At 42.0% G+C, this 24,221-nt stretch overlaps 1 protein-coding gene across 3 annotated transcripts in view; it reads left to right on the top strand.

Moving 5' to 3' along the window:
• HERC2 (HECT and RLD domain containing E3 ubiquitin protein ligase 2) overlaps positions 1-24,221 on the top strand; it is a 188,814-nt gene that overhangs the window by 39,397 nt on the left and 125,196 nt on the right. For 2 of the 3 annotated variants that reach the window (XM_076004890.1, XM_076004889.1), the window contains exons 6-19: positions 2,011-2,111; positions 2,561-2,717; positions 4,696-4,806; positions 5,358-5,529; positions 7,094-7,267; positions 10,052-10,240; positions 10,851-11,002; positions 12,329-12,486; positions 12,573-12,686; positions 15,918-16,169; positions 18,428-18,621; positions 20,745-20,945; positions 23,009-23,237; positions 23,334-23,458. In XM_076004890.1, the coding sequence (XP_075861005.1) occupies positions 2,011-2,111; positions 2,561-2,717; positions 4,696-4,806; positions 5,358-5,529; positions 7,094-7,267; positions 10,052-10,240; positions 10,851-11,002; positions 12,329-12,486; positions 12,573-12,686; positions 15,918-16,169; positions 18,428-18,621; positions 20,745-20,945; positions 23,009-23,237; positions 23,334-23,458 (2,329 nt within the window). Of the gene's footprint in view, positions 1-2,010; positions 2,112-2,560; positions 2,718-4,695; positions 4,807-5,357; positions 5,530-7,093; positions 7,268-10,051; positions 10,241-10,850; positions 11,003-12,328; positions 12,487-12,572; positions 12,687-15,917; positions 16,170-18,427; positions 18,622-20,744; positions 20,946-23,008; positions 23,238-23,333; positions 23,459-24,221 lie in introns of those variants that run through there. The other variant, XM_076004891.1, reaches the window with a different exon arrangement.

Here is a 24,221-nt window from a genome sequence, read left to right as displayed (position 1 = left end):
GATAGAAATCTTTTGTTTTTTTTTTCAGCCATTCCCTTTGTTACATATTCCCCACTCTCAATTTTATGCTTCCATATCTGTGGGAGGAGGGGGGACTACTCTGTTACAATATGACAAATAAAGCTACTATGAATATTCATGTATAGGCTTTCTTAAAAAAAGTCAGTAATTTTACTCTGTAATGTACAGGTTTTTGAATGAATATAAGTTTCATTTCTCTGGGATTCATCTGGAAGAGTGCAGTTGCTGCATCTTCTGATTAGGTTTAAACACAAATGTAAGGAACACTAATGTAAGAAATTGCCATACTTTTTTTCTAGAATTGAAGTACCATTTTATATTTTCACCAGCCATGTATGAGTTTTAGCATTTAGTCTTGTCACCTTTTTACTTTAGCCATTCTGATAGGTGTGTATTGATATCTCCTAAATTTTTATAGATTTCTTTTCCTCATTTCTCAACTTATTGGATAGTGGTGTATTTTACCTTTCTTGTGGAACTAGCTTGGGTAGTTGACTGATGTGGATGGGGGAGGGTCCAAACCATTTCTATTTTTTTCTTGAACATCTGTAAAATAGAGAGCCACTTATTGAAGGCTAGCACTTCTTAGACCATACAGACTTAGGGCTGTGGAGCTGTTTCTCCAGGGACAAGATTCTGACTGCCTGAGGGGAGCCCACTTTCATACTTACCCTGGAGCAGCTTTCTCCAGGGGCACATGTCTGGGGTGGTCTTTGCACCTCCTCTGAATAGACTTAGCACATGTGCTTTCTGGTTTAAGGTTTATAGGTCCTGTTATACTTCTTTATCTTGCACTGTTTATATTTCTCATTCAGAAACAAAGATTCCTGTCTCTTAAGCACCCAGGGCCCTCCTCATAGGCAGACTGTAACTACAGTTTTTTGTGTTTCTCTTGGAGCTCCCCATGCATTATTTAAGCATTCACAACTAAGTGTACCCAGCTGCCCCTGGGGGTCCCCTTGGTCTTACTTCTAAAATTGAGATGTTGTATCTTGGAGAGATCATCCATAGCATTACCTGTTTTTAATAGCATTTCTCCTGAGTATGAAAGCAAATTATACTAAATTTGGGGAATATAGTCTATAATAGAAATACTATACTGTGTGTATGTATGTATGTGTGTATGTGTATGTGTTATATAGTATAAGGTAGAAAATAAAATTACTTACTGTGCCATTATTGAGTTTATATTATATATGCATTTTTGTATTCTAGTTTTTTTCTCTCTTTTTTTTATAGGATTTTTATGATATACTATTTGTATAGCTTTTTATCACATACAGAATGAAACTGTGACTTGTTAAATTAACATATATAAGTGGTAAATAGCTTAAAAAATGTGAGGATGATAAGCACTGTACTTGGGGGCGTCATTCCACAGGGTGGGTAAGGAAGGGGACAAGTGGAGGACCACTGGCCCTTCATGCTGCCCAGCACACAGGTCTGGCATGTGAATGACCCAAATGAATGCAGTCCAACTCGGGGGCAGAGTCCAAGTGTCCATTGTGTCATTCTCTGTGCACTTTTTTTTTGAGACAGAGTCTCTCTCTGTTGCCCTGGCTAGAGTGCTGTGGCATCAGCCTGGCTCACAGCAACCTTGAACTCCTGGGCTCAAGCGATCCTCCTGCCTCAGCCTCCCGAGGAGTAGCTGGGACTACAGGCATGTGCCACCATGCTCGGCTAATTTTTTCTATTTTTGGTAGAGATGGGGTCTCTCTCTTGCTCAGGCTGGTCTTGAATTCGTGAGCTCAAATGATCCGCCCACCTCGGCCTCCCAGAGTGCTTGGATTACAGGCATGAGCCACCGTGCCCGGCCCAGATAAATGTTTTTTAAAAAGTGAAACTAAAAATCACTTGTGCTCCTGCCATCTAAAGAAAACCATTGGTCACATTTTGGTATAAATCCTCCCATATTATTTATTTTATTTTAGTATTTGCATATTTTTCTGGCTGACCAGTTATCAACACCCCCATGTGTGTTGTCCACAGTTCCCGGCCCACCGGTAAAGGGGTGGAAGGACTTGCTAGAGTTGGATCCCGAGCAGCTCTCTCTTTTGCCTTTGCGTTCTTACGCAGGGCCTGGCGGTCAGGTAAGTGTACTCAGCATGTTGTTATGTTTCCCTAACACATCAGGAGTATTTGGGTTCTGTGCTCCGTCTGCCACCATATGTATGCCCTTGGGCTGATCCCATGTGTTCCTCCGTGTCTCACTTTCCTTGTTTGTTAAGTGAGAAGCTGCAGAGTCTATTTGACTTTTCAGGTCTATGCTGACAAAAAAGAAAAAAGAGTACATGACCTATTCTCCCTACCCCACTTCCAGGCAAATTACTACCATTTGTGGAAGAACAAGAAGTATTTGTTCATGTGAGAGCCACAAAATATAGAATTGAGTTTGAGACAGCCATGTTAGATTTTGATCTGTTGAATGAGGGATTGAAAAGGTGAAAGTGGCATCTTCTCACGCTGAGGGGTGGGATGCCCAGTGGGAGAGTGAGGGGCAGTGGGTGGCCTCCTCTGACGTGTGTGTGTACGCACGCAGGTGAGGACGCCGACCTCTGCAGCGAGCTGTTGCAGGAGTCCCTGGATGCCCTGCGAGCTCTTCCTGAGGCCTCGCTCTTTGACGAGAGCACCGTGTCCTCCGTGTGGCTGGAGGTGGTGGAGAGGGCAACCAGGTTCCTCAGGTCCGTCGTGACTGGGTGAGTTCTTTCCTTTCATGCCTTCCTGTGTGAAGGGTTCCAGTGTGCTTCAGTCTCACCCTTTCATTCCTCTTTAGAGCTGAGAAAGTAAGTTGTTCCTCACCTGTATTTCCAGCATACCCTCAGCTCTGTGATTCTAGATCTTCATTCTTAGCTTTTCACATGGTTTGATTTATAACACTCTCATTTGACTCAGGAAGCTGTCAGGCTGAATGAAATGGAAAATAAAAGATGCTTTTGTGATTTGTCTATTTTTTAGCTATCTTATGACTTGGTGATTAATCACTCATAAAGTGAGCACTTGTGTGCCTCTGTGTGATAGTTAGGAGCCACTGCTCTGTGTGATGAGATGGCACTCTGTTTGAAGTCTTGATAGGTAACATGGGAGCAAACTACTCAAGATCAAAATGTTTAAACCTATAGGTAGTCTTTTTACTATAAAAATTTGAATGTGAATCATTTATCTATAAAGAAAAACAAGAACTCTGGTAATGAGTGCTGTGTGTTTTGATTTTGGTTTCTATGTTTAAAGAAAATGTATATATTCTATAAAATTCAACAGCAGTGACAGGTGCAGAGGAAGAGTGAGTCGCTTTCTCACTCTCCTTGCCGGAGGTCACCACTGTGCTTTCTTCCTGCCATCAAGGTCGTATGTGGTGTCCCTGCCTCCTAGCTGTCAGTCTGTTTCATAGGAGTGAAGGCTGGTGGAGGCTTCACCACAGTAATTTAAGGTTGAGGCCCCTGAAAGTAGGCTTGGACTTAATTTAAAAAGTTCACCTGTAATGTTGATGTCATAAGATCTTCCCTCCCCAACCCTGGGTTAAGAAAATTCGTTGTTTATTATTGAGTGACAAAGAAAAGTTAAAAATATTCTTTGATCAGAGATAAAAATAAGAATAGACATTTTGCCTGTAGAGTCTCATGTGGTTTTGTTTTTTTGTTTTTTTTTTTTTTTTGAGACAGAGTCTCGCTTTGTTGTCCAGGCTAGAGTGAGTGCCGTGGCATCAGCCTAGCTCACAGCAACCTCAAACTCCTGGGCTCAAGCGATCCTCCTGCCTCAGCCTCCTGAGTAGCTGGGACTACAGGCATGCACCACCATGCCCGGCTAATTTTTTATATATATATCAGTTGGCCAATTAATTTCTTTCTATTTATAGTAGAGACGGGGTCTCGCTCTTGCTCAGGCTGGTTTTGAACTCCTGACCTTGAGCAATCCGCCTACCTCGGCCTCCCAAGAGCTAGGATTACAGGCGTGAGCCACAGCGCCCGGCCTCATGTGGTTTTATAAATTGATTCTTCTGCAATTCTATAGTGGGATGGTGATACTCTTATAATTATTATTGTTGTTGTTTTTTAAGAGATGTCTCACTCTGTCACCCAGGCTGGAGTGCAGTGGCACTATCATAGCTCATTGTAACCTCGAGCCTCTGGGCTTAGCGATGATCCTGCCTCAGCCTCTCCAGTAGCTGGGATTATAGGCATGGGCCACCACACCTGGTTATTTTTTTTCTCATTTTTTTGGAGACAAGATCTTGCCATGTGGCCCAGGCTGGTCTCAAGCTCCTGGGCTCAGGTGATCCTTTGGCCTCAGCCTCCCAAGTAGCTGGGATTATACCATGCCCATTAATAGTATTATAGTCTTATACTTCATTGAAAATGGAAAAATATCTAAATATTCTTCTACTTATGTTTTAAATAATGATATAAGTTATTTTATGCTTCAGACACTTGGAGTATGTCCTAATGTAATACAGTGTCTGAATTAACACTTGTAATAAAATATATCTTTACAAGTTAATTGTATACTTTAAAAATCTCTGAATAAATTTGAGTAGCAAATCTCAGAAACTTGATTCTAAAATTTAAAAAATATACCTTTCTATGGAGGAGAGAATATAATTGGCATGTTAGTCTGATTGTAAGCATGCTGTCTTTCTCTGACATTGCTTTGTTCCTGTATCCACTGTTTTTATTTCAGGGATGTTCACGGAACGCCGGGTACCAAAGGGCCGGGAAGCATCCCCCTGCAGGACCAACACTTGGCCCTGGCCATCTTGTTAGAACTGGCTGTGCAGAGGGGCACACTGAGGTGAGGGGTGCCGTAGGCTGGGGATGCTTCTGGGATGCATCTCTGTATCCAAATGTTTGTTGCATTTTGTGGCATTTCACTGAATTGTGACTGCAGCACAATTTTGTGACTGCAGCAAGGGTATGTGGTGTTCTGTAATCAGAGAAGCATGTCCCAGGGCCCTCTGTTTTTTACGTTCTTTTCACTTCCTTTTTATGCTCAGTTTTCTAGTTGTCTATAAACTGTTCTCTTTTTTTCTTCTAGTTTCCCTTGAAAAATTATTTGTATTCCATTAATTTAAGGTCCTAGAAATTTCCTATAGCAATTGCTATATGAACATCTTAACTGGGCTTATATTTTCTATCAGCAGAGACCACATGTCCTATGCTAAAATCTTGGCATCAATTCAGAGATTTTTATTGCCAAGAATTGTTTCCATGTCATTATTTTAGTTTCCTTTCATATCCAAAGTATTTCTTCACTTTTATTTAGCTGTTTGCTTTTATTTTTGGTGGACCATGGGGAAAAAATGAATCTGTTTTTACTAACAATACATATCTTTTCTCCTTCAGCCAAATGTTGTCTTCCATCCTGCTGCTGCTCCAGCTGTGGGACAGTGGGGCACAGGAGACTGACAATGAGCGGTCTGCCCAGGGCACCAGTGCCCCACTTTTACCTTTGCTGCAAAGGTTCCAGAGCATCATCTGTAGTAAAGACACACCTCATGCAGAGGGGGACACGCATGTAAGTATCACAATGGAATTTTGTGTGTAGGTGGCACTCTTTAGTTGTTTCAAAGAATAGGACCAGAGTGCATGTCCATGGCATGGCTGTGGTTGTCTCTGGGATGAGTGGTGACATCAGCAGTGAGTCAGAGAAGCCAAGTATGGGAGGCCGTGGTGTGAGTTATGTTGATGGGGTGGGACATCACGTGAACCTATTAGGATTCTTTGATGTGTCAGTGAGTGGCCAGAGCCAGCTCTGATGTGTAGGACCTGGGCTCTGTGTTTTGTTTGGATTGTGCATATTTAGTAGGAGAAATTTATTTCTTGACATGATCAGTGTGTTTTTAGAGAGACCTGTCTACTGCCATGTTCATAGTGCAGCTTTCCTTCTACTGAACCAGAGCCTCTGCGCCCTTGGTATACATGGCTAGTGCTCACGTGTTCCAGCTGGTGCCCATGTTGTGCTTTGGCTGTGAAGGGAAATGAGTTTTAGATGCCGTGGAAAATGTAAAGAGGGCATGTTCACTTCCGTGAAGGATGGAGTTAGTAGAGGAATGAAGAGGGGTAAACATCCTGCTGCTGTTTCAAGTGCAAAGTAGAAGTTGTTCACTCTGAGCACTTGACAGTGACAGCCTTGGAGGTAGTACTGAGGGCCTAGGCTCAGGGCGGTATGGGAAGGAGCCAGTTCAAGCAGGGAGTCTCACTTCGTACACATTGGAATAATCCACACTTGGAGTCATCTCATTGTCCCTTTTAGCTTCTCCCTGGGAGAGCCAGGTTGGTCTCTGTGACTTGTCTCCTCTGACCTGCTATCTATGGAGCAGTGAGCCTAGGCTTTCTTGTCAGCACAGAACCAATCCTGGAACACATGCTTTTAAATACATATCATAAAAAAACAAGGAAAACTTTGTTGTCCTTCCTGCCAAGCACTGTGGAGGCACGTCCCGAGTTGTCACTATGCTTAGTACCAATCAGGCCCTTTACAGGCAAGGATGCCCAGCTGGGGGAGGAGCAGGGTGTTTGGGCCTGGGCTTGAACCTCCAGGACTGCTGCTCTATACAAGTACAGGGTGGATTTTGCTGATCTTTTCTGGAAAGACATAAGCATTCCATTATCATGCTGCAACCTAATTTATCTATTATTTGGCAGTCTTTACTAATGATAATAAGGCTCTTCTGCCTTTAGAAGAATTAGAACTATGACTTAATTTGCAAATGAAATTAAGTTTTCTCCAGAGTGGATAACATTTAGATGAAAATAAGGGTTTTTTTTTAGTTTTCAAGGCCAAGTTAAGGTGCTGTGCTGTGTTCCCTTGGAGCTTGTTCTGTGTTCTTCCAGGGGTCCTGGGGGCACCACCTTGTGGGTAGTTTGGCTGTATTAGTGATCCATGTGAAGTCTGCATACAGGATTCTACTCGCATGTGATGTAATAGATGTACAGCAAATCAGATAATGCGTAACTGAAAATATCCAAATATATAAAGAGTGGTTAAAAGCTAATTTAACCTTTACTGTTACTTTAGAAAAACTGTTACTTTAGTTTTTCCCACCATTTCTGAATGTTTGTTTACTTTTCTTGTCTAGCTTTTGTCTGGCCCACTGAGCCCCAATGAGAGTTTCCTGCGGTACCTTACTCTTCCACAAGACAATGAGCTCGCCATTGATTTGCGGCAAACAGCTGTTGTTGTCATGGCCCATTTAGACCGCCTGGCTACACCCTGTATGCCTCCTCTGTGTAGCTCTCCGACGTCGCATAAGGTATGTGGGAGAACAGTGTTCTTCACATGTTCTGTAGTTAGTACCATGCCTAGATTCTCATTCTCTGCATGTGTGGAGACTTACTGGTGGTGATGGTGTTATCTGGCTTAAAGTTTTTAAACATGTTTGCAGTTTAAGGCGTTGCCAGGGGTAAGTAAGCTGAGGTGCACAGGGCCCAAGGACCCAATCTAGGTTCCAGATTCAGGAGACACAGCCCCAGAGAGCTCACCCTTACCACACAGCCACAGGCCATCTCACCTGCAGGGAGGTTTGGAGCTTCTTTTGTACTCTGAACATGGACTGTCTTAGTATGTAATGCTGGTTATGGTACTGACACTATATTTATATATTTTATATGTATTATATAATAGTGATGGTAATAGGAGTGGTCTACGTGGGTGGAGAGCCTTTGGAGTGTAGGCCCACTGAGGACCTCACACATGCTGTGGTGTCTGATCATTGTGTCAATGAGAAAACTGCCGTTTGAGATGGTAGTGGACTATGCTGTGATCATATGGTGTAATCCTGGTTTTTAATTCAGGTTTCTCTAACTTTTTTTTTTTTTTTTTTTTTTGGAGACAGAGTCTCACTTTATTGCCCAGGCTAGAGTGAGTGCCGTGGCGTCAGTCTAGCTCACAGCAACCTCAAACTCCTGGCTCAAGCAATCCTCCTGCCTCAGCCTCCCAAGTAGCTGGGACTACAGGCATTCGCCACCATGCCTGGCTAATTTTTTGTATATATATATTAGTTGGCCAATTAATTTCTTTCTATTTTATAGTAGAGACGGGGTCTCGCTCTTGCTCAGGCTAGTTTTGAACTCCTGACCTCGAGCAATCCGTCCGCCTCGGCCTCCCAGAGAGCTAGGATTACAGGCGTGAGCCACCGCGCCCGGCCAGGTTTCTCTAACTTTTAATTAATTAATTAATTTATTCTCTTCATTCCCCTCTAACTTTTATTTTTCTTTTTTTGAGACAGGATCTTATTCCATCACCCAGGCTGGAGTGCAGTGGTGTGGTTGTAGCTCACTGCATTGCAGCCTTAAACTTCTGGGCTTAGGTGAATCTCCCATCTCAGCTTCCCCAGTAGCTGGGACTACAGGCATGTGCCACCATGCTCAGCAAATGTTTTTATTTTTTGTAGAGCTAGGGTCTCACTATTGTCCAGGCAAGTCTGGAACTCCTGGCCTCAAGCAGTCCTCCCAGGCCGGGCGCGGTGGCTCACGCCTGTAATCCTAGCACTTCGGGAGGCTGAGGCGGGCGGATTGCTCAAGGTCAGGAGTTCGAAACCAGCCTGAGCAAGAGCGAGACCCCGTCTCTACTATAAATAGAAAGAAATTAATTGGCCAACTAATATATATAGAAAAAATTGGCCGGGCATGGTGGCGCATGCCTGTAGTCCCAGCTACTCGGGAGGCTGAGGCAGTAGGATTGCTTGAGCCCAGGAGTTTGAGGTTGCTGTGAGCTAGGCTGACACCACGGCACTCACTCTAGCTTGGGCAACAAAGCGAGACTCTGTCTCAAAAAAAAAAAGCAGTCCTCCCACCTTGGTCTCCCAAAGTGCTGTGACTATAGGCATGAGCCACCTTGCCTGGCCTAACTTTTAATTTTTAATATAAAGAGTATTTATTTTGTTTAATAGTAATTTTTTTTTCAAATAAGTAATATGGTCCCGTGTTTCAAAAGTCAGAATTATAGACAGAGACATACTGTCACTTCTTTCCCAAGTTTCCCTAACTGCTTGTTCTCACTTTCTAGTCTTTTCTGTAACCTGTTGTTATTATCTGGAATGAATATATTAGCAGTGACATGTTGCATTACTTCTGTGGCTTGTTTTGCTCATTAAATAGAAATACCAGAGAGCTTTCTGTATCAATAAACAGAGCTTTTTAATTTTTTTATAGTAGCTTGTATCTCTTTTTAATGTGTCTCTCATAGGTGGCCACTTGGGTTATTGTCAAAATTTTGCTGCACATACAGTGCTGTGGTGACTGATGTTGTACGTGTGTTCCTCTGTGTATGCAAATGTGTGTGTCTGTGCACGTACCCCCTGTGTGGGCTGGTTTTCTTCAGGTAGCTGTCTCCCTCTCACCCCACCTATGAGGGAGCTTGTCTCCCACCTTTGCAGTTGGGCTTTTGGGTTTATGCCTGTTGTGGCACACAATGATAACCTGATACAGTTTGAGCATTTTAAAATATATTTAAGGGCCATTTGTACTACTTTTTATTGGGCTGTGTTAAAATGGAGTGTTATAGAAAGATATGTTCAGTCACCTCATCTTACCTATTAACTGAGTTAGTATGGAATTTTTTTTTTTTTTTTTTTTGAGACAGAGTCTCGCTCTGTTGCCCAGGCTAAAGTACTGTGGCGTCAGCCTAGCTTACGGCAACCTAAAACTCCTAGGCTCAAGTGATCTTCTTGCCTCAGCCTCCCAAGTAGCTGGAACTACAGGCATGCGCCACCATACCCAGCTAATTTTTTTTTCTATTTTTAGTTGCCTGGCTAATTTCTTTCTACTTTTAGTAGAGACGGGGACTTGCTTTTGTTGAGGCTGGTCTCGAACAACTGACCTCAAGTGATCTTCCCATCTTGGCCTCCCAAAGTGTTAGGATTATAGGCATGAACCACCACGACCAGCCAATATGGAATGTTATGAGTTGTTTTGATGTTTTGAATCAGCTCCTTTCTTTCTTTTACTTGCATTGTTTTTAGCTTATGGTGTCTTAGTGTTAATCCTGGATGTTTTCTTACTGCTGTAAAGAAAATGTTTACTTTTTTATTTTACAGGGATCATTGCAAGAGGTCATAGGTTGGGGGTTAATAGGATGGAAATACTATGCCAATGTGATTGGTCCAATCCAGTGTGAAGGTCTTGCCAACCTAGGAGTCACGCAGATCGCCTGTGCAGAGAAGCGCTTTCTGATCCTGTCACGCAATGGCCGTGTGTACACGCAGGCCTACAACAGTGATACACTGGTGGGTGTTTTGGGTGCTTTGCCTGCATGGTTCTCTTATTGGGCAGGGACTCTACTAGAGCTATTGGTTATTTGATATCTGAGGATTGATGAGCATCTGTTCATTGTATGTTATTAGTCATGTTTAATAATCTTAGTTGTTTTTGTTATTGTCAAGAGTTTGGGTTGCTAAGATCAAGAACTCTTTACAGTGAAACTCATTGCCAATCATGATTCCCATTGTAGAGCAACTTTCCACATATAAACTCATTTGACTTTGGGCCCAGGGAGGTAACAAATGAGGGAGTTGGGCCTCGGGATGGTGGTACATTGGGACGTGCATGTTTCTTTTACAAGAAGGGGCCCTGCCTGTTGGCTTCATGTCTCCCGTTGCGTAGTGCGGCCTGCACAGCCCCAGTCGGCACCGGTCATGCTGCGGAGTATTTGGAGCTGCCCACCATTTTGTTGGTGCTGGGTGGGGAGGGCTGGAGAACCTATCTGTGGTCTCCAGAGGCTCATGCCCTTTTCTTAAGCAGGGTTTGTTCAAGGAGGATACATGGTTGAGGAGAGTTGTGCTGTTTTCATTATCCTTGGACTGATGACTAATTTTCTTCCTATTTTTACCCTTTTAGGCCCCTCAGTTGGTCCAGGGTCTTGCCTCCAGAAACATTGTAAAAATTGCTGCTCATTCTGACGGTCACCACTACCTGGCTTTGGCGGCCACTGGAGAGGTGTACTCCTGGGGCTGTGGGGACGGCGGACGGCTGGGCCACGGGGACACTGTGTATGTGCTGCATGTTCCTGTAACTGACATGCTGTCCTTTTCGTTGCCATGTCCCAAACAGGATGGAGCATAGAAGTGTGTCTGGGTGTTTTCCAGCTGCCCTGACATGGAGGGCCAGGATGGGGAGAGATACCATAGTGTGCCAACTCCTTGGCACCTGCTTAGGAGCTCTGCCCATGAGTGGAGAGTGACGGGAATGGGCCTTCCTGCTCTTCTCCCCCAGCTGCAGCTGCAGCCAGCTTTTTGCTCCTCCTATTTTATCTATTCAGCAGTTTTCCAAAGCACATCCTACACTGTTGTCCCTTCATTCGCGCACACTTTGTTCTTTCTAACAGATTAGGTCCCCCTTTCCTTGAGCCATAATATTATTTTCACAGGTACAAAAATCAACAGTTTCTTAATATTACCATATTTGGTGGAATCTTTTGATTACTGTGAGAGAACAGAAATAAAACAGAAAATGTTGTTATAAATGCCAGGTTGTAAAAATTGAGAGGTCCGATAGTTTCCTTGGAGTGATGGGAACCTTCTTATACTTTGCTGTTGTGAGTGGAACCTGGTGGGAGAAACGTTGTTATTGGGTTGAAACTAAAGATACACATACATGCCAACCCAGCAAGCCCACTTCATGCAGGTTGGAGCCTTGAGCAGGGGGTAGGCAGCAGCAGGGGTTGGAATAACCCCAGTCAGCTTTACGAGGTTTACTTAGAATCAAATGAATTGGTTTAAAGTGTATACTTGGGTGAGTTTTGGCAAATGCCCACAGTTGGGTAGCCCCCATGATGAGGACATGCTGCATTTCCATTGCTTCCAGTGCTCTTTTTCAGTCAGTCCCTGCCTCCCACCTCCAGCTTCTGGCAACCTCTGATCTGCTCTCTGTCATGATTGTTTTGTGTTTTCCAGAATTTAGTATAAACAAAGTCATACAGCATATAGTATTTTGTTTCTGGCTGCTTTCACATGGTGTTGTGAGATCCAGTTGTGTTGTTGGGCATATCAGCAGTTTATTCCTTTCTATAGCAGATGGACCACAATTTTGGGCCATTGTGAATAAAGCTGTTGTGGGTTTTATTGAACAAGTCTTTAACAAATACTGGTTTGATACCCCTGCTGGGTACCATGTTTGGTGTTGGATTCCACCTTAGCAAAAAGCCATGGAACTATTGGGTGTTTGAATCCCCTTTTCCATAGTTATTTCATAAGGTAACTGAAGGATGAAAATGTCCTGATGCCTTGATGATCTGTTCTTGACAGTGAATTTCCTTTGCTGACGCTAATAAGAAATGCTTAGAAGGGCATTCACGTTTGTTTCCTTCCTCCCCACAGGCCCCTGGAAGAGCCTAAGGTGATCTCTGCTTTCTCTGGAAAGCAGGCTGGGAAGCACGTGGTGCACATTGCATGTGGGAGCACGTACAGCGCAGCCATCACTGCTGAGGGGGAGCTGTACACCTGGGGCCGCGGAAACTACGGCCGGCTGGGCCACGGTACGTGTGCTCTTTGAGAGCATAAGCATGCACTAGGTTGCCTCTTCTGAGAGGACTTGAGTAATGAAAGTTTCATCTGTTTGAAGGCTCCAGTGAAGATGAGGCTATTCCAATGTTGGTAGCTGGGCTTAAAGGACTGAAGGTCATCGACGTTGCGTGTGGCAGTGGGGATGCGCAAACCCTTGCTGTGACTGAGAATGGTAAGTAGAGCTCTTGCTGCACTGGGCAGGCCCTTGAGCACGTGGATGGCAGCTTCCCTGGTTCACTCTGGGGTGAACCTCAGGGGCCACCTGCCCTGTCATTCACTTCTAAGTGGATGTGGGTCTCAGTGGCCTCAATGAAGAGGCCTAGGAACTTACTGGGCTTGGGGTTGCCCAGAGCCATACAGCTGGTTAGCAGCTACCACCCTTCCTATGAGGGCATTTTATTTTTTAATTAAAAATGAGAGTTAAAATGAAATAATTGACATTCTGAGTTGTTTCTGATTATTATTATTGCATTTCTTAATGTTCAGACTCTTGATTCCCTGGATAAATCCTACTTAGTCTTTGTGTATTCACCAGTCAGATGCTACATTGTTTGCTTCTTATTGATTGATGGATTGAGGCAGGGTCTTGCTGTCTTGTGCAGTCCATATAGCTCACTGTAACCTCAAACTCATAGGATCAAGTGATCCTTATGCTTGAGCCTCCCAAGTAGCTGGGATTACAGGCACACATCACCACGCCTTGCTAATTTTTAAAATTTTTTCTAGAGATGGTGTCTTACTATGTTGCCCAGGCTGATCTTGAAATTCTGGGCTGGAGTGATCCTCCTGCCTCAGCCTCTCAAAGTGCTAGGATTATAGGCATGAGCCATCCTGTCCTGCCAAGTTTGCATGTTTTTAATTTTAGTTTTGTGTTTGTGTTCATTAGTGAGATTGTACTCATTTTCTTTTCTTTTTTTTTTTTTTTTTTTTTTTGAGGGTATGTTTTATCAGGTTTGATGGTTAAAATCATATTGATTTTTTTTAAAAAAACTGCTTATTTGTTAATCTTACAGTGCTCTGTCCTTGGTATCTGCTCTGTTGTTGACGTTGTGGGATCTGGCAGAATCAGCTGGGGAACCTCTCTGCCACTTTTTTCCCATAGAGGTTGAATGGCAGATTGCGAATGGACTTACTTATGGGAGTTTCTTTGGTGAAAGATCAAAAATCATTTCAGACATGTTCATATAAATATATTATAGTTCTCTCTGCCACCGACAGGGTAGATGTTGTCAGAGCCATCTTGCTTCTTAACAGAAGCAAGATTCCTGTGTGTCCTTGAGCAAAGATGGTCTGTCTGTGATCTATAAGGTCCCTTCTGCCATGAAGATTTCAATTTGACAACATCTCATTTTAAAATATCTATTATTAAGTGAGTGATAGACTTTACAAAACTTTTTTTTTTTTTTTTTTTGAGACAGAGTCTCACTTTGTTGCCCAGGCTAGAGTGAGTGCCGTGGTGTCAGCCTGGCTCACAGCAACCTCAAACTCCTGGGCTCAAGTGATCCTCCTGCCTCAGCCTCCCGAGTAGCTGGGACTACAGGCATGCGCCACCATGCCCGGCTAATTTTTTCTATATATATTATTGGCCAATTAATTTCTTTCTACTTATAGTAGAGACGGGGTCTCGCTCTTGCTCAGGTTGGTTTCGAACTCCTGAGCTCAAACGATCCGCCCGCCTCAGCCTCCCAGAGAGCTAGGATTACAGCGTGAGCCACCACGCCCGGCTAAACTTTACAAAACTTTTAATCAGGAAGTATTTTCTGGTTAAAAGAATGCAGTAGGATATTATCGTTGCATTCTTTGTGTGAAGTTGCTATGTTAGTAAAACTTTGTGGTGATATGTCAACTATATTTCCTTTTATGGGGCTGTGGACATTGTCTACCTCACACTGGTGTTTCTTTGGTGTAAATCGTATAGGAAAATATCCCTGCTGTACTATTATTTTCTGAGATGACTGGTGTGGTGGAAACATCTTCCGTTGTGCAGTCTGGCCTGGGGTGATTGGTTCACTGAAAACATTGATGACTAAAGTGGGGAATTACCAGGTGGGCTATGTGAACAACAGAATTTTAACCAAAGCATAGAAATGTACACACACTCTCTGATCTTTGTGTACGGGTCTGCTGTGTTTCCTTTATTGGCCACCTAATAGTGTGTCATCTACAGTTTTCAGTTTAGATCAGGGGTTGGTCTGTTTTTCCAATAGAGTTGTATTGGGATACAGCCCTCCCAGCGTATGTATTGTCTGTGGCTGCTTTTGTGGGTCAGTGGCACAGTTGACTACTTGTAACAGAGGCTGTATTGTCATTAGAGGCTAAAAATACTTACCATCTGATCTTTGAAGAAAAAGTTTGCCACTCTTTGGTATAGATTATTTAAAATAGAATAGTAACATGGTCACTTATGGAGTAATCTGATTTCTTCCTTCTGATTTTTTCTTATCATTTACAGTTTTCCCTTATACCTAACATAACAATTTTTTTTTTTTTTTTTTTGAGACAGAGTCTCGCTTTGTTGCCCAGGCTAGAGTGAGTGCCGTGGCGTCAGCCTAGCTCACAGCAACCTCAAACTCCTGGGCTCGAGTGATCCTTCTGCCTCAGCCTCCCGGGTAGCTGGGACTACAGGCATGCGCCACCATGCCCGGCTAATTTTTTTATATATATATCAGTTGGCCAATTAATTTCTTTCTATTTATAGTAGAGACGGGGTCTTGCTCTTGCTCAGGCTGGTTTCGAACTCCTGACCTTGAGCAATCCGCCCGCCTCGGCCTCCCAAGAGCTAGGATTACAGGCGTGAGCCACAGCGCCCGGCCTAACAATTTTGTTTTTTAGCAATTCACTTTTATTGAGTTTTTGCAAAGTATTCAGCTTAGTTTTTAGTGTTAAAAATTATTTAACTTTGCAGTTACATTTTGTCCCTTTACGTACTATTTAACCAAATTACATAATTGCTCTGACAGTTGGGAAAAAATACAGTGGTACAGTTGACCAGTGGTCAGCATGGTTGGAACAGAAGCATGCAGCCACACTGGCGAGTGATTAGCGAGCTATAGTGTGTTGTGGGCCTCAGTTACGGTGCTTTATGGAGACAATGGGGCTTTTGTTCTGTGTTCAGCATTTAGTTGAAGTAGTATTATCGAACCCAACCTAGTAAGAGTCAGGGCTCTGTTTTTCATGTAATTAAAATGAAAAGAAAACCCATCTTTCCCTTTCTTAATTGCTTCTATATCAACTCGAAGTGTAAACTGGATTTCATTTGGTTAGTAACCACCTGTGTAGTGTTAACTGTGTACATCGGTGGTCTAGATTTGTGTGCATTATTGGCTCTTACTATTTTCAGCCATTTAAAATGTTTTATTACAATGCACAGTTATTTTTACCTAGATGCATTTGTATTTTTTAGGACAAGTGTGGTCTTGGGGAGATGGTGACTATGGGAAATTGGGCAGAGGTGGTAGTGATGGCTGCAAAACACCAAAGCTGATTGAAAAGCTTCAAGACTTGGATGTTGTCAAAGTCCGCTGTGGAAGTCAGTTTTCGATTGCTTTGACGAAAGATGGCCAAGTTTATTCATGGGGAAAAGGTGACAACCAGAGACTTGGGCACGGAACAGAGGAACACGTTCGTTATCCCAAACTCTTGGAAGGCTTGCAAGGTAAGTGCAGATATAAACTTTTAAAACCCTTTGGGGACAGTTTCTTAGTAATCTTTTAAAGTTTGCAGTAATCTTTTAAAGTTTTTTTCTTAACCTAACATTCCATGAATGGACCATCATTAGAAACTTTCACTAGCATCTTGGTAGGGGTAGATAATAATTGGAAAGTGGTTTGTCGGTATTAAAAAGTGGCCTAGATGTATTCTCACCAAATTTAATTTGAAACTCATTCTGTTTTACTAATATTGGAGAGCTCTTTCTATGGCAGGGACTCATTCATCACTCAGCAAGCTGGACTCGTTGAGGGTAACTTCTGTTTGGTGACAGAAGTTGTGTGTACTTGTATGGTAGATACTGCTGAGACCATGGGGTTGCCTGTGCAGTGGGCCACCCTGGGAGGTGGGATTGGGTCCATCTGGGGTGCTCTCTGTTGAAACTTTTCCTTGGTGGATGAATCCTGCTTGAATGGTTGGAAAAGTGTGCGGCATGCATAATTGCTGGAGGGAATGGATGGAAGCCAAGGCTTGTAGGTATAAGTGCAGGCACCTGTACCTCCAGTACAGGCAGAGAGGATGGGAGCATCTGGGAGAAGGCCCTAGAATGCTCTTAATGTACTCCTACTGGAGAGGTCATGCTATAGGAAGTAGGAGGGCCATCAAAACCATGAGAATTAGGCTGTAGGAGGGACTTTTTAAAGGGGAAAACTGGATTTTTCCACACTATTTGGCCTGGTAGTTGGTAGGTGGTTTCCATCCTAGTGGAGAGCTGGTGAATATAGGTGAGTTGACCAGAAGGCAGGGAAGAGAGGCCAGTGAGAGTGTACCAAATGGGGTCTGTAGTGTTTTCTCTGTTTCAGCGATGGGCCTGGCTGTGTTCCAGCACAAGTTTGTTCACAAATACAGGCTTTGTATTTGTGTGAAAGCCTGTTGGATCCTTGCACTATGGTGCATTCTTCTTTGTTTACGTTTTTGCTTCTATATCCAGGGGGTTTGGAAGTGGGACTTTTAAGTGGGACTTGCCAGTTACTTTCCACATCCATTTTATTTTAAAGCATGTTAATACCTGATGATTAGCAGTTTTGTGTGCTTATATGCTATTTATTATTATTATTATTTTGAGACAGAGTCTCACTTTGTTGCCCAGGCTAGAGTGAGTGCTGTGGCATCATCCTAGCTCACATCAACCTCAAACTCCTGGGCTCAAGCGATCCTACTGCCTCAGCCTCCCAAGTAGCTGGGACTATAGGCATGCGCCACCATGCCTGGCTAATTTTTTCTATATATATTAGTTGGCCAGTTAATTTCTTTCTATTTATAGTAGAGACAGAGTCTTGCTCTTGTTCAGGCTGGTTTCGAACTCCTGACCTCAAACAATCCTCCCACCTCGGCCTCCCAGAGTGCTAGGATTACAGGCGTGAGCCACTGTGCCCGGCCAGCTATTTATTATTTTTTAAGCTTCTGAGATAAGTTGTAGAGTAATATAGCTTACTATATCTCATGGAAGTATATTTGAATTTCATTTGCCTTCTTGTTTATATTTTCCTACATTAGTAAAGGAAATCAACTTTATTAGAAAGGAAATCAATTTATTAGAGATAGTAATAGCTTAGTATAGAAGTATTTAAATTATTATTGATAAAATTTTTTTGGTTGCTGTTGTTAACTTATGGTAGGCTCTTAAGGTATAATTGTTCCCGTAGTGTAGTGTAGAGATTTTCAGCTGAATTATTTTATATGTTGACATTTGTGAGAAATATCCCTTGTGTTGGTCATGTTAGATTTGCTAACAAGGAAAAATATGACACTTTGCTAACACTATTTAAATAGGAAAAATGTGTTTTTTTTTAACATTTATATCATATAACTCTGAGAGAAAAATAGATTTCTTTTTAAAAAACTTTCCTCAGTGAAGAGTGTGCTTTGCATGGTTATACAGGGTCAGGAGAATATGATCTAATAGTTAATTAAAAATATACTTGTTTCTTTCTGAATGAAAATCTGAATAAGGAGGACAAAAAAATAATAGATCCTTTTTATACCCTAGCATTATTCTATTTGTAGGTTGTGGGTCTTCACAAATTGTAGTTGACAAAGCACAGGAGTTTTAATCACATGCTTGAAGCAAATGAATCGTGCTTAATATTAAAGCAACAAGTTATCCTTAAGAATGTCTCTGACCTGAATGGTCGGGTGCAAACATCTTTCTTGCAACAGAATTCATAGGCTTGAAGCTGCATCTGCATCCCTCTTCCCTTGTAGGGAAGAAGGTGATTGATGTGGCTGCGGGCTCCACCCACTGCCTGGCTCTGACTGAGGACAGCGAGGTCCATAGCTGGGGGAGCAATGACCAGTGTCAGCACTTTGACACCTTGCGTGTGACCAAGCCGGAACCTGCTGCACTGCCAGGACTGGACACCAAACACATAGTGGGAATTGCCTGTGGTCCTGCCCAGGTACTGAATATAGAGCTTGCTTTGGTATTTTGTAGAATTTTTGTTTCCACTTATTCATTAGTATATAGAAAAACCATGGATTTTTTTTGTGTGTGTGTTGCCCTTGTATCTTGCAGTTGTACAAAACTCACTTATTCTTTGAGCTTCATTGTAGTTTTTTTGGCATTCTCTTCATAGACAATTATACCGTGTATGTATAGGGACAATTGTATTTCTTCCTTTCTAATCTCTATTCCTTTTATGTCTTTTCTTTGCCTTATTGCCCTGGCCATTGTTGCCCATGTGATATTGAACAGGAGGGGTGAGAGTGGGCACCCCTGCCTTGTCCCTGATGGTAGGGGGAAGGCAGTTCAGTCTTTCAACATCAACTATGGTAGCTGTGTGGTATTTAGTAAATGCCTTATTATCAGGTTAAGGCAGTTTCCTTTAATTCCTAATTTTTTGGAAGTTTTTTTTTTTTTTTTTAATCCTAAATGAATGTTGACATTTGTCAAATGCTTTTTCTTTTCCAATGAAATGGTCATGTAGTTTTCCTTACTTAGTCTGTTAAATATGGTGGAATACATTAATTGATTTTTATATATGAACCATGTCTTGCATTACTGGGATAGACTTCACTTGGCCATGGTGCATTATTCTATTTATATATTGCTGAATTTGATTTGCAAATACTTTGTTGAGGATATTTCTGTCAGTGCTCATCAGGGATGTTGGTTTGTGGTTTTCTTTCTTTGTTTGTTTCTTTGTCTGACTTTATATCAGGGTAAAGCAGGTGTCTCATACAAAATATTGGCATGTTTTCCTTCCTCTTCTGTTTTCTAGAAGGGATTGTGTAGAATTAGTGTTATTTCTTCTTTAAATGTTTGTGAATTGATCTGATCCTGGAGATTTTTTTCTTAAAAGATTTTTACTACAAATTCAATTTATTTAATAGATATAGAACTATTCAGGTTATCCCTTTCTTTGTTGGTAGGTTTTACTGGTTTGTGGCACTTAGGAATTGCTCCATTTCATCTACGTTGTCCCAATTTTTATGTGTGAAGTTGTCCTTAGTATTCTCTTACCTTTTGAAGTCTGTGTGGTCTGCAGTGATGGCAGTGATGTCTCTTCTTTCATTCCTGATACTGATAATTTGTATCTTTTCTGTTTTTTCTTTGTCAGTTTTGCTAGAGATTTATCAATTTTGTTGATCTTTTCAAAGAACCACTCTTTAGTTTCATTAATTTTTCCTTTTTCTTTTTTTGGGGGGTTTACTGTGTTCTTTTTCTAGTTTCTTAAGGTAGAAGCTTAGATTGTTGATTTTAGGCTTTTCTTCTTTCATAATATGTAAGTATTTGATACTATAAATTTTCGGTTAAGCAGTGTTTTAATGGCACCTATATTTTCATTTTTGTTCAGTTCAAAATATTTCCTAATTTCTCTTGAGGATTGCGCATAGATTATTTAAGTATGTTATTTAATTTCTAAGTGTTTGGAGATTATTCTGTTATTTTGTTACTGATTTCTAGTTTAATTCCTTTGTGGTCAGAGAACAAACTGTATGATTTTACTTCTTTTAGGTTTGGTTTTATATCTCAGGATGTGTTCTATCTTAGTGAATGTGCTCTGTGTGCTTAAAAAGTATGCATTTTGTTGTTGTTGGGTGAAAATGTTCTATAAATGTCAGTTAAATCCAGTTTATCGATGGTATTGTATAGTTCTAGATCCTTGCTGATTACTTGTTCTCTTTCTTACTAGGAAGGTAGTTTATATATATTAAAACCTAACATTTCATTGTCTACTTAGAGTTGCTACTGTACCACTTCCAGTGGATCCAGATCATCACTGCTATCCATTAATGTGCATTCATAATTTTGGTAGTGAAAAGACTTTTTAAAACCTTTCTAATTTTTTAGGTGTGGCAAAATGAAATGGGGCTAGTGAAATGGGAGAGAAAATTGAAAGCTGATTGTATGAGTATGTAAGCTAGACAATCATGGAAGTATAGTTCACTTGAGCAATTAGATGAAGGATAAGTAATAATTTAAGACATGTTCATCATACGTAGTGATGAATCTCTCCTGTGGAACAGATCAACAGCTGAATTTGGAGGTTCATTGTAGGTTCTTCTGTTTCCTCTGCAGAGCTTTGCTTGGTCATCTTGTTCCGAGTGGTCCATTGGCCTCCGTGTCCCATTTGTGGTGGACATCTGCTCAATGACTTTTGAACAGCTGGATCTCCTGCTGCGGCAAGTGACTGAGGGAATGGATGGCACCGCTGACTGGCCCCCACCCCAGGAGAAAGAGTGCATGGCTGTGGCCACACTGAATCTTCTACGTCTTCAGGTGGTGTTGATTTCCCCTCCTCCTGCTACTTTTATAAGTGTCTTAGGGCTTTGTGAGAATGTTTATGCATAATGAAGGGTATGGGTTCTAACTTGTTAGGTAAACTGATAATGAAAAACTGAAGTCTTTTAAAGTAAGGTTATGATGGAGTAATGTGTATGAGGCTTAAAAATCTCAATCCAGGCCGGGCGCGGTGGCTCACGCTTATAATCCTAGCACTCTCGGAGGCCAAGGCGGGCGGATTACTCGAGGTCAGGAGTTCGAAACCAGCCTGAGCAAGAGCGAGACCCCGTCTCTACTATAAATAGAAAGAAATTAATTGGCCAACTAATATATATATAGAAAAAATTAGCCGGGCATGGTGGCACATGCCTGTAGTCCCAGCTACTCGGGAGGCTGAGGCAGAAGGATTGCTTAAGCCCAGGAGTGTGAGGTTGCTGTGAGCTAGGCTGATGCCACGGCACTCACTCTAGCCTGGGCAGCAAAGCGAGACTCTCAAAAAAAAAAATCCCAATCCAGTTATTTTGTTTATTTTGGAAGTCAGTCTCTGCATGCAGGTAAGAATGTGTGGATTGTGTTATTTCAGCTTTTTGGCATTCATTGGGGCAGGCAGTCTTGGATTTACTATTGTTGTGTATGGAGAAATGACTAGGTGGGACAGCAGATGATTGAGAGAGGGACAGAGCTCAGCTGAGAGACCAGGACTAGCCTGTCTCTTCTCTGAACTTTGAAAAGTCTGTTCAGTAAGCTCAGCTCCCTGCAGCAGTACCTTCACTGCCTCACAGTGGAGGTTTGGGTTAAGTGTCAAAATAAAAGCTACAGAAATCTTCCTTCCTTTCTCCCTGGTAAAGCTATAACTGAAATCTTTGGTCATTATATTTGTAGTAAAATCCTATAGCTTTATGACAACACAGTTTTTCTGGACAAAGTAATTTTTCCCTTTTATTACACAGTGATTTCTATGTCACACATCACGTACTTTTTTCATCCCCTCCCCTATTTGGCCTTGGGTTCTAGAAAGCACCGAACTGAATGTAATGTTCACTGCAGTAATTAGGGGTTTGGACCATATTTATCTTCTTCCAAAGTCTTTTATGGCAGCTTATTTGTTAGCAACACCTGTGGTGTCATGTCTTTTCTGTGGATGTGCCCAGCTTGTTGCTGCCATGGTTTACAGTGCTGTTGCTGTTCTGGTCAGTGCTGTGGAGACAGACCTTGTATATGTCTTAGGCTGCCGAGATGTCCCCAGAGGTCACTTTTGTATTCACCTCTCCTGGGTTCTTTGGGTTTCACAGGCTCTAGATGAGTTTTGGTGTTCATTTCTTGATGTGCGATATCTGTACGTAAATGATCAGTATACATTTGATTTCACATCTGCTCACAGGCTGGTCTCTGATTTCTTGTGGGGTCTTTTTCTAGCCAAAGCCTGGTATGAACAGCTTATTGCCCTCTGGCTGTGGTTGGCTGACAGGCAGGTGATCCTGAGTGGTTCCCAGTCTTCTGCCAGAAGCTCACGTTCAGTGAGCTGTTGTGAGCAATTGAGGAGCTGTCCTATTCCCCTGTGGGACATTGGATTGAAGCCCAGAGGCTTGGTCCAGTTTTCAGAGCCCAGGACCTCTTGCTTCCTGCTGTGTGTCCATGTGGGATTCTGGTTTTGCCCTCAAGGAGTTTCCTTATATACTCTTGGCTTGGCTATCTAATTTTTAACAGCTTTTCTGGTTTTATTATATCCATTATTTCTCTATATTTGGAGCAGATTGTCGGGAGTGGGGTAGAAGTTGCTGCTTCTACATTGTTTAGCCCTCTCTTGATCGTGAGCTTTTCCATAAATGTATTTGTAGCTGGGTTAAAAAAAAAATTCCTCTTATAAAATACCTTAAAATGGATTCTCAGCAACTGTGGGTAAGATGTTTTTAGTCCAATTTTTAAAAATACATACACTGAGAAATTAATTTGTTTTTTTAAAAAAATTCTTCAAATTGAACTTTATTCAGTCTTTAATAAGATTTTGAAATTCATTCATTTTTAGAGGTTCTAAGTAAAAATTGTTTTTCTCCTTTCAGTTGCATGCTGCCATTAGTCACCAGGTTGACCCGGAATTCCTTGGTTTAGGTCTGGGCAGTGTCCTCCTGAACAGCCTGAAGCAGACTGTGGTGACCTTGGCCAGCAGCGCCGGGGTGCTGAGCACCGTGCAGTCGGCTGCTCAGGCCGTGCTGCAGAGTGGCTGGTCTGTGTTGCTGCCCACTGCTGAGGAGCGGGCCCGGGCGCTCTCTGCTCTCCTGCCCTGCGCAGGTGGGTTTGGGCGGGGAGTAGGAGTGGACACAGGTGGGGGTCCCAGGAGGGGATGGTGCTTCACTCAAATTGGCAAAAACACTTTTCCTTTTTCAGTTTCAGGCAATGAAGTGAACATAAGTCCAGGTCGTCGATTCATGATTGATCTTCTGGTGGGCAGCTTGATGGCTGATGGAGGGTTAGAGTCGGCCTTAAATGCAGCCATTACTGCAGAAATCCAGGTATAGCCCTAAGCGCTCACATGACCTGACACGGTGTTGCTACCTGGCAGTGAGATGAAATTGATAACACCGTACTCACACATAAAGAAATAACCTATTGCCAGAATTATTGAAAAAAACTAAAATAAAACTTTTGGTCACATAAGTATTATTTTTTAAATTAAAATTATTTTATACTAATAATTTAAAAAAAAACATTGAGGTATTATTTAAGTGTGATAAAAAGCTTCCACTTGAAAGTGTGTGTTTCAGTGAATTTGACAGATACCCTTTTCATCATATAGATCATTCCCATCACCCAGAAAGATCCTTTTGCTCTTTGGTACTCAGGATTTTCCCCTGCCCCCTCAGATTAAAGGAATTTTGCGCACTGTAAATGTCACATAAATGGAACCATATAGGATATACTCTTTCAAGTCTGCTTTTCTTTTGCCTCAGATATTGATTTTCAGATTCATTCACGTTGTTGCATGTATTGTGACTTTGTTTTTATTGTTGAGAAATATTTCATTGTATGGTTATAGCACTGTTTGTTTTTCCATTCGCCTATTAAAGCACATTTGGTTGTGTCTGGTTTTGACTATATAGAGCTGCTATGATCATGTTATGTACAAGTCCTTTAGTGTTTTCCCCGTGGGTAAATATTTTATAGTAAAATTTGCTGGGTCCTAGGGTTAGTGTGTGTTTATAGTTTCTCAGAGTGGCTTTGCTGTTTACATGTGAACCAGTGTGTGTGAGAGTGATAGACTCTGTGTGTGGGGGG

Source organism: Microcebus murinus, chromosome 7 (genome assembly GCF_040939455.1).
Source record: "Microcebus murinus isolate Inina chromosome 7, M.murinus_Inina_mat1.0, whole genome shotgun sequence".
In the NCBI taxonomy this organism is placed as follows: domain Eukaryota; kingdom Metazoa; phylum Chordata; class Mammalia; order Primates; family Cheirogaleidae; genus Microcebus; species Microcebus murinus.
The sequence above is the reverse complement of the archived record's forward strand: the minus strand, read 5'-3'. Positions and strand labels throughout refer to the sequence as shown.